Below are 10,076 nucleotides of genomic sequence, written 5' to 3' on the forward strand. Positions count from 1 at the left end.
TTGCAGATGTGGCTTGGTGACAGCACCCATGGCTTTTAAGAGTTGTAGTGACAGTTAGTAGATGGTCTCACCTCCACGTAGGCAAGAGACTATTTTTGTGGAGATAGAAAGGACCTTTAGGGTAGTAGCATCACGGTAGTTAATATGCCTATTCACAGTGCATGGTGGTTATTAATTGTGTTTAGAGGCACCGTCAGGGTGCTTGGAGCTGTGTAAGGATAAATGAAGTTAAAAGCCCCGCTCTAGAGATTTTACAGACTCAACCCAATCCCCGCTGATGGTGTCCAGGCTGGATGGCTAATCCACAGGGTCTCTATGGAAGAGGTTCTGCTTGCCAGGTCTTGGAAAGGCCTCTTCAGGAGGCGATGGGACAGAAGTTCTGTTACATGAGAACTCAAGAGCAGGTGATGCAGTGACTCCAGTGAGTTGTTGACGAGTGTGGAAAGACACCTGGGTACTGGCAGCATATGTGCACTTAACAATGGACTGTTACACCATTCGCCGCGTGAGCTGTGCGCTTCTTACCCACGTGCATTTATACAGCGTGCAACTCTTCCATGTCCCATTCAGTCATGGAGCTGACAGCACTTGTGCATATTAGCTCCACTGTCCCCTGGGGCTGTCCATTGGGCGTGAAGAGAAGAGCAGAAGCTCGCTTTCTGCTGCGTACACAGACCTCGCTGCTCTGGGCAGGAGCTGATTTTGTAACACCAATTGATTCTCTGTGTGTGCAGTGAATAAAGAGACCATTCTACCTCTGGAAAGAGCCACTGTGATTTCTCAGACTCTAAATGTAGTAGCAAAAACCCTCCGACTTTCTGTATGGAAGACAGGAGGTCACTCAGAAAATACTTCTCCGATAAGGTTCTCACAGGACCTGAAGAGTCCAACCTCATTTCATATTGGGGCATTTCCTCCTTAGGCTGAGCCCTGGGAAGCTCAATTCATCTTTGTCATTTTTTCCTCAGGAAAAAAACATCCACTGTTTTCAGGGAAGGGTTTCACTGAAGTGAAGATATCAAGACCTGGTCCATAGCCATGTGAGAAAGACAGTGCTCTAGCACAGGGCTGCCAGAGATCCTGATCTTCAGAGGGTCAGTGGAAACTAGAGGCTCTTGAGACCTCTCGTAGTCAGGCCATGCTTAGAAACAGTCATATTCCAGCCAGGGCTGAACATCTTTCTGGAAATGGGTCTCAGCTGCAAAGGTTAGGTCTAATACTGAATTTTCTCTGTGGTTTTGATTTTGGCCCATCTCTCTTCCTCTGTCCCAGGCTGCTTTAAATTAATCCTCTGATAAAGCACATCTTCTCTTAGGTGATTTCTCTCATCTCCTGCTGCAGGGGATCTAAATAGTAGTTAGCATATCTTCAAATCTGGGTCAAATACGCTATGTTACCCCATACTTCCTTGTCACAGCAGGCTGAATGTTCCAGGAATGGGAGGACACAAGCATCTCCACCAGACCTCGGGGTGCCAAGTGCATTTCAGGAGGTTGGACAAATGCTTGGGCAAATCATCTTCCAGCTCAGCCTTTGTTGTTCTGCCCTTTTGGGAGGAGTTAGGTTGGATGTGATACTCAGTAAGGCCATTCGTTCCTCGCAGCCATAACCACCTCCTGCAGCTGTGTTTGTTTTACCTAGGGTTAGGCTCTAAAAATATTTTAAAAAGTCCTTAATCTTGCAGGACACACAGGAAAGGGGTAAGAGCAATTTGCTACTAACTATGCAGTTGAAATCTCAAAGCGATGGGGGTGGAGGCTCCACACACAACCATGATGGAGGCACATCCACCTTCCTCTTTGTGGATGGGTAAAACCCTGGGGCGGGAAGGACCCGCCCCAGTACAAAGTATTGTCAGTACCTACTGTGTCTTTCCTACAGTGAATCACTTGCACTACAGCTGAATGTTTGTCTGTTCCTGTTCTTTGTTTTGTCCTGGATTTTCTTTGTGAACTGTATTTGGTCTTGCTCATTAGGCTTCTAGTGTAATGTGTGTTTTTAGAGCAATAAAACGTGGCAGCTTTTTATACAAAATATCTGGCTCTGCCTCTTTCCAAGTCCTTAAGTACACGAGACTCATCTGGGAAGCTGCAGGCTGCTGTGGTCCCCTTGTCACAGTCTTGGTCTGCCTCTCCCATCCCACCCGCCTGCAGCTCCCTTCTCTGCAAATCAAGGCAACATCTTGCAGTTGGAGGCAAAACTCTTTTATTCTTGCAACTACATGATGAACTTTTGCGAAAATGGCTACAGCTGTTAACTCTGTTCCAGCCAAACCCTGGGGCTCTCGGGCTGCTTGGGTGGCTGCTGAGCGAAGGACGTGCTTGGTCTCTTGTCCACAGCCACGTGTTCTATTTTCCAGGACATCTTTATCCAGCCTGGCGCTGGTTACCTGGTCCCATACCTTGGGTTGACGTGTTGCCCAGAGAGCAACAGGTAGTGTTGAATGACAGGAAGAAAAGGCAAAGTTCCAGTTGGCAACTTCTACATCCAAAGCAAGACGGTCATTGCTGCCTGTTCCTCTCCCATTGCCTTCGCAGAGAGCTCCAGCCTCCACCTCCAGCAGCACAACTGTTTTCTTTGTAGCCCTTGAGCACGTGGACTGGTTGCCTGGCACGGCTGGCGGATGGCAGCTCCTACCTCATGAACGACCTCCGGCCAGTCCTGAAGAAGGCCTCGATCTGTTCCAGAGATCTGCCTTTGGTTTCTGGAACGCAGCAGCCTGTGAATAAGACGTTCCCGGTGCAGATGACAGCGAAGAATAGGAAGGGCACCTCGAGGCCGAAGACTTCCTGGAAAGCAGGACAGAAAGCAGACATGAGCTGGTGCGGAGAGGGTCTGAGGAGGGGCTGCTGGACACCATCCCGGGGCAGTACCCACCACGACCCAGAGGAAGAACCGGGTCAGGGTGAAGGCTGTCAGCCAGCTCACGACAACACAGAGGCCCGAGGCCACCCCGCGGGCTTTCAGAGGGAGGATCTCCGACATCAGCAACCAAGTGATGGGGCCCCAGCCCATGGCATAACCTGCAGGAGAGGAGGGGGAAGGTGAGGCTCTTGAGGCTTCAAAGCCCACTGGGGAGTGCAGAAGAGCCCCGTGCAGTCCTGCCCTGCTCCTGCATCAGTCATTATTGCCCCCCATTCATGCTCTGTCAGTCCTCAAAGTGACTTCAGATGCCATCTTTCTTCGTCTTCCAGGGACATCTGCCTGCCTTCCAACTCCAAGCCCAAATCTCCTTGTTCCATATCACCCTGCCTCAGATGAGAAACGTCCCCCCAGGCTGGTACCCAGCCCTGTGCCGTGGGTCCTGGGCTCTCACTCTCTGCACTTACCCATTATGAAGAACATGGTTGCCAGGAGGGGGATGAGGGTGATGTAGTTGGTCGGCTCAGCTGGAAGGTTGGCAGAGCTCACCAGGGTCTTGTTGGCAATGGTGCCATTCTGAGAAGCTGGCACGAAGTGGATATAGAGCCCCATGGTCAGGTTGGAGACCAACATGACACCAGCTGTGGAGAGATGCAACGGCATAGTGGGACCAATGGGTGAGCGATCTGCTCCATGCCAAGGGCCAAGCTCCTGGGAACGCCTCTGCTCAGGAGCTGAGCTACCACCAAAGGAAAGAGACCTCCCCCACTCCTGCCCGAGTCCTGTATGGCTGAAGTTTCCACTCCTGCACATTTGCAGAGCTCACGGAAATCCTTAAATAAGAGCTTCCCTTGCACAACAGCGGGAGAGAGACATACCCGATACAAAAAGAAGAATCTTCCTCCCAGCTTTATCCATCGACACAGCAGCGATCGCCACCGAGAACAGACGTACCAAGCCAACAAGAGCTGCATCGTACTCTGGTTTCTGCAACGGCAAAAGCGGTGGGGAAGCTGAGATGGGAGAGCCAGGAGAGGGGCAGATTCCTACATGTGTTGCCTTGACTCTGGCTGATGCCCTTGTCAAAGCTATCCTCCTATAATAAGAGACCAGAGAAGAGCCTGAAGCTCAGAGGAGGAGGAGAGCGAGGAGACAGTGGGGCCAGTCCTACTCTCCATCCTTATGCAGCCTTTTGCAGGGCAGGTGCTTGGCAATTGCTGCCAACCAGGCGCTTTAAAAAAAGGCTTCAAAGTTGGGGTCTTAGAGCTGCAGGGGATTTGGAGCATTGGGCAGCCATCACTGAAGACAGAGCAGTCCGAGCACGGGCTGAACCCCAGGGCTCACCAGGATGACGGATGTTTTCTTGAATATTGACTGCAAGTACACGAGGACACAGGTGACACCGGAGAGCTGCTGCAGGAACCTCATCCCCACCGCGATCAGGATGGGCTTGTAAATGAAGGGGTCCTTGATCTCGGCACAGGAAACCCGCTGGCTCTGGAGGGGACAAAGCCAGAAAGCCGAGGTCTTACCACCTCTGGGCTCTACCGTGGCACCCAGAAGATGGCTCAGGAGTTGCCCAAAGGAGGCTGGATTTTGCAGTTTTCACATTACATCTCCCCCGTGCTGGAGGTGAGCCTCCTCACCTGCTTCCTCACACTGTCCTTGATCTGCTCATACTCCCTGGCGTAGTCCGTGTCCTTGCCCCGCAGCCAGCACAGCGACCTCAGGGCCTCATCATCCTTCCCCTGGGAGAGCAGGAACCGGGGCGAGTTGGGCATGAAGCAGAGCAGGATGATCATCGTGAGCACGGGCACCTCCCCTGCAACAGCCAGCCAGCGCCAGTCCAGGACCAGCCCTGCCCGGAGCAGCACGGTTAGGAAGGGAGTCCTGGCCTTGCTTCCACACGGGCACCCCAACAGCAGAGATTTAATAAATCCAGAGGAGGAAAAAAAATAATCCCAAAAACTAGAGGGAGATTTTCCATGTTTTTCTCCTAGCAAAGAAGCAATTTCAGCTGTTGTTCGATACGGGGAAATGCCAGCAAGCTCCCCCAAATCTTAGAGGATCCAGCAAGATCCTGCAGCAACCAGGGCACACGCTGGCAGGAGATGCACACGCAGTTCATCGTGTGCTGCCCTTCAGCCCTGATGAAACCTCTGCAGGACCTAGGTCTGCAGGCATGGTGATGGCCACGGGTCCATGGGGGTTATGCATTCATCCCTCTGAGCACACACACAAGCGTGGGTTACGCACGGGCAACCCTGTCCAGACCCCCTTTGCACACCCGTGGTGGCTGTGAGCTGGCTGCAAGGGGAAAGAATCCATCAACTTGCTGAGAAAGTTATTTATAATAAACTCCCCTTCCCTAAGGTCTCGCTGAGGGTTTCCTGCCCTCTGAACACCGAGATACTTGCCCAGCGCGTACAGGATGAGGGAGCCCAGCACTGCCATGAGCTGAGGACAAGCGCCCAGCATGCCTCTGACCCCGGCGTGGGAGATCTCCGAGATGTAGACCTGGAGCGGGACAGCACATGCTTAACGGAGCTGCAATATACAGCCATCACCACCAAAACCTGTCCTCTGTCACCTCGCAGTCATCCAGTGCAGCCAGGGGAAACCCAAACTGCTGGGAAACTGCCCTCTCGGGGTGGAAACCTGACCGGTCCGGCAGCACGAGCTGGTCCTGGCAGGTGGGGAGGACAGCCTTGCAGGCACCACCGCTTCCCTCCCTCACCTCGGCGAGGTGACTGCGTGACCGCTCCAGCAGCAACGCTCAGACTCCCATTGACTGGAAAGACGTGCCCCAGGGTTACTTAATTCTTGCCTTCCCCTCTGCATGCAACATGAGGTCAGCGTTTGGTAAACAGAGGAGGAAGTAACTGCCAGGAGGAACAGTGCAGGGATTGAGGACCTGCCTTCCCTTTTCTGTGGGCAAGGAAGTCCAGCACTGTGGGGGCAGCTTGGCCTGGCCATGCCAGGGCTGCTAACCCAGTGCACCCTCCCCATCCCCAACCTCCCAGCCGCAGCTCTGGAGCTCTGCTGATGCCTCCAAAAAGCAGCGGGATGCCCCAGGCTCAGCTACGGCACCGCCCCGTCTCCCGCCTTGCAAATCCCTGGCAAACTCCCTCCCGTGGCACATTACGGGTATGGAGGCGGATGTCACGCCGCCGGCATAGCCCGTCAGCACGCGGCCCAGCAGCAGCATCCCGATCCCCTGGGCACCGGCCATCAGCGCGTATCCCACGGCGGAGGGCAGCGCCGAGAACATGATGCTCAGTTTGCGGCCCAGGCGGTCATTGAGAAGCATGGCACTGAGCCCCCCCACTGCCGCTCCCAGCGTGAACACCGACTGCAGGGAGACACAGAGAGGGGCCTCAGTGGGTTTGGACTCCCCCCGCACACCCACTGGCTTTGCCCCCCACCCCTGGCAGGGACAACCCCACTCCTTACCCCGAACCAGGATGCCATGTGCTGGTTCAGCCTCAGCGCCGGGCTGGGGTGAGCCTCCAGGGCAGGGATGACGGGCGAGGGGTAAACCAGGGCGAAGCCGAAATTGAAGTTCCCCAGGACAGCGGCAAACACAGCCAGGTAGAGCCGCTTGTTGTGGAGGCTCCTGAGGGAGGGACGGAGCGAGAAGGACGTGTTGGGTGCCCTTATTGCACCAGGCAGAAAATTCAACTCTGTCTGGCAGCTTCCCTCAGCCTTTGCCGAGGCTCTCGTGACGCCCACGGAGGGATTTTCCTAGGGAATGGCCCTTCACAGCCCCAGGCTGGTGGGGTTTCTCTGAGTGGAGCAGCAGACGCTCCTGCCGTGTGGCTGGGGGGGGGCGAGAGCCCATCTCCCCGGGCACTGCCGATGCTTTCCTCAATGGCAGGAGGTTTTCAGTGGGTTCAACAAACTGAGAAAAGCAGAAGCTGCAGCCGGGCTGCACCACGGACCCAGCCGGCTCGTCCTGGCAGAGCAGAGAGGGGGTTCCTCTCAAGGCCCCATACCCCCCAGCAGGATCTTATGTCCCCACGAGAGTCGGATGCCCAAAAGCACGCACACCCACAGCTCTCCCAGGGGGGCTCATCCAGCACCGCACACCCTGGGCAGGATGAGACCCATCTCAAGGCAACTCAGGAATGACAGCAGTTTGAAGCAGCTCTTTCACCAGCTCCCCCCAGCCCAGTGCTCTCGGGACAGGGGGCACAGCCCACCCCGCAGCCAGCCCCATGGCCCCAGCCTGGCCCTTACCGCAGGTACTCTTTGTCGAGCCTCTTGCCAGCGCTCTCGGTGAAGGTCCGATACGAGGACCTCGTCTTCCTCACGAGGGGCTCCCGCGCGCTCGGCTCCATGGCAGTGCCGTGGCCGGTGCAAGTCGCGGTGCAGGTGCCGCTTCGCTTGAGGCCAGATGCTCGGGGCTGCCTCTGGGGATGGGGAGGAAGAGGCAGCTGAAAGCGAAAGAGGAGAGGCTGCCGGGCGTTGCCTAATCAGAGAAATCTGTGTCTCGTGGGCTCACGCCCGGCTGGCCTCACGAGGGACCGGAAAACCGACAGGCAAAGAGCCACAGGGAAACAATAGTGCCTTGTAGCCTTCACCCCGTGCCCGCCCAGCCCCTGTCCCTCCCAGATCCCATCGACACCAAAACCCACCACTGCAGCGGCACTTACAGGGACGATCCTTGCAGAACCGTTTCCACCAGCAAAAATGTCCCTTTGCTAAGGCTACGTCTCTCCCCTCGAGGAACCGGTACCAGTTAGACTGGCCAAACACTGCTTCTTTTTACAAAAGTAAATTACATCCGTGTGAGCCTCCACAGCCACCCTGGGGAAGGGTTTTCAATGTAGACCAGAGCTGAGGAAGAGGAAGGAGAGGAAATGAGAGGGAGGTGAATATGGAGGGGGCACAGGGAGCAGGTGAGGGGGATGAAGAGCGCTGATGAGGATGGAAAAGGAGAGGGCGGCACCTCTGCTGCATTGGGTGCAGCTGCCAGGGGCCAGGGGCCCCCCACGGGTGCCTTTGCCCCCTCGCCCTGATCCCCTCAACCCTGCAGGGCGCAGGGCGGGGCAGCACCTCTGCTGCATTGGGTGCAGCTGCCAGGGGCCCTGGGCTGCCCACGGGTGCCTTTGCCCCCTCGCCCTGATCCCCTCAACCCTGCAGGGCTCAGCGGGCAGCGTTGTGCTGGGGCATCTGCAGGTCCTGGCGGGCTGCAAGGTCCAAACTCACCCTGTTGGAAAGGGGGACACACACCTACTGGCTTTGCACTTGGACTTAATTAGCAAAAGCTGTCTTTCCCTAAACTACTGTAGTGCTCCTCTTGTTTCCATCATTCACCTTAGTCCCTGGTGCTTTTGGGGCCACCTGGATAGTTTCTGCACCCCCAAGCCTGCCTGGGAGCCCCAGTGACGCTTCGGTGTCAGCCAGGACCCACTATGCTCTTCCCTCCGTGCAATCTGGTTCCCCTTCTGCAAGCACCAAGTGCCGCATTTAGTGTCTGATCGATGCTGGGGATTTACAGCTGACTCAGGCACTCGGGGCTGTGATTTCTCTGTGGGAAGAAAGGTCATGGAGCAAGGGGACGTCAGGGGGGGCAGGCCAGCTCATCCAAAAACTTTCCAGTGTCATGTTGGCCCAAGCAGGGTTGTCACAACAGCCTCCAGCCAACCTAGAGCTGGTCCCTGCACCCTGGGCACCCCCTCCATCGGCAAACACCATCGGTTACCTCCCTCGCATGCATTTTGTTCCTGCATCTGGGCTAGCAGCGCCTGTTTGCTCCCACGGTGGCAATGCTCTGTGCAAGGGCATGGCCCTGCATGGGACAGCAGGGGCCAGGGAGCATCGCTGCCGGTTGCATCTTGCAGACCAGGGAAAATCTGCAAGTGAGTGGCCTTAGGGAATTTGAAGGGAATTTCAAATTCCCTAAGGTCAGTCATTGAGAAAGTTATTCTTTGTCCCCTCTGCCCCCCTCAGGTCTCAGCTTTTTCCCAAAACCAGGTATACCGAGTCTCTGCAATGCAATATTTGCCATGTTCCACCCCAAAGCAGCTGCCTTTCAGCACTGTGAGTTAAAAAAAGGGCCCCCAAAGCAGGATGCTGTAGCAGAGGGAGGGCACGCTGGGGGTGGAGGGCTGTGGGGTGATGCTGCTGGGGCTGGTCCAGGTGAAAAGTGGCTGCAGGTGCTGTGCACGATGGTGCTCACTGGAGAATGCAGCTGCAGGGTCTCCAGGGGCTGAGGTTGCTGCAAGGTAAGGGCTTTTCTCAGTTTTCCTTGCTGATCCTTGTTTTTGCTACAAATATCTCTAGCAAGGAGGAAGCTGCGGGCTTGCTGGTTAGTTATCTCTGGCTCTTTCCATCATGGAGCTGCTTGGCTGCTGCTTTTTGGGACTGTGGTGGGGCTGAGCGTGCTGCCCTGTGCAGGGTCGTGCCAGCTCTGTGCTTGTGCTTTTCAGAGAGGTTTGCGTGCAGGGTTGCGGGTCCCTGCTGGGAGCGATGTTGCTTAGAGCAAAGGTGTGAAACCTGCATCGCATGTCTGCGGTGTGCTTGGGCGTGAGCGGAGGAAAGGCTTCTGTGCGCGTTGATGGGTCTGTTTCTCTGTTGTCTATGCATCCTTTGAAGGTTCACGTCTCTCAAAGACAAGGGCTGGGAGCTTCCCGTTTGCGAAGGCGAAAACTGAAGCAGGGAGAGATGATGTGTCCTGATGGGCTGTGGGGAATCGGTGGCAGTGATGGGTGCTGACCTGGCTGTATAGTCTGGTGGCTTGGGCAGGGCGAAGATGACTCAGAGCAGACTACTGTGCCACCTGCATGCAACAACATCTCTTGCTAATTCATCTCCCTCCTTTCAGTTGTTTTTGGAGATCGATGTGGCCTCTAGTGAGGGACTTCAGAAAGCAGGATCTGCATCACCCCTCTGTCCGGGATTTGTGCTCTCTCCTCTCCCAGGAGCAGGGGTGCTGAGCCTCAGGCCCTGGCAGCTCCTCGGGGTCGGGTTGTGCTTGGGTGCGCAGGCTGGGTGCTGGGTGGCTGGGGGCAGCCTGCCGTAGCCCCTGGGACCCAGCAAAACAAGCCTAGGACCCGCTCTGCTGCCGCAGCGGGGTGAGCCCAGCCGTGCTGGTGTGACCCCAGCATGTGGGTGCACAGGGCTGGGGCCTCGAGTGCCACCTCCTGCCCCAAAGGGGCTATTGCCTGTGTCTGATTTAATTCTCATGCTTCTGGCTACAAAGCAACTAT

At 55.8% G+C, this 10,076-nt stretch overlaps 1 protein-coding gene across 1 annotated transcript; it reads right to left on the reverse strand.

Moving 5' to 3' along the window:
* Nucleotides 1–2,633: 2,633 nt before the first annotated feature.
* On the reverse strand, nucleotides 2,634–7,202 carry SLC2A6 (solute carrier family 2 member 6). The gene is made up of 10 exons (XM_009286972.1): nucleotides 7,102–7,202; nucleotides 6,316–6,478; nucleotides 6,008–6,214; nucleotides 5,280–5,379; nucleotides 4,509–4,720; nucleotides 4,207–4,359; nucleotides 3,741–3,849; nucleotides 3,330–3,503; nucleotides 2,878–3,023; nucleotides 2,634–2,789 (listed from the first exon to the last, which is right to left on the reverse strand). The coding sequence occupies exons 1-10, from the start codon at nucleotides 7,200–7,202 to the stop codon at nucleotides 2,634–2,636; spliced, it is 1,521 nt and encodes a 506-aa protein (XP_009285247.1).
* Nucleotides 7,203–10,076: the final 2,874 nt, after the last annotated feature.

This window comes from Aptenodytes forsteri, unplaced genomic scaffold, assembly GCF_000699145.1.
Source record: "Aptenodytes forsteri isolate BGI_AS27 unplaced genomic scaffold, ASM69914v1 Scaffold136, whole genome shotgun sequence".
NCBI lineage: Eukaryota > Metazoa > Chordata > Aves > Sphenisciformes > Spheniscidae > Aptenodytes > Aptenodytes forsteri.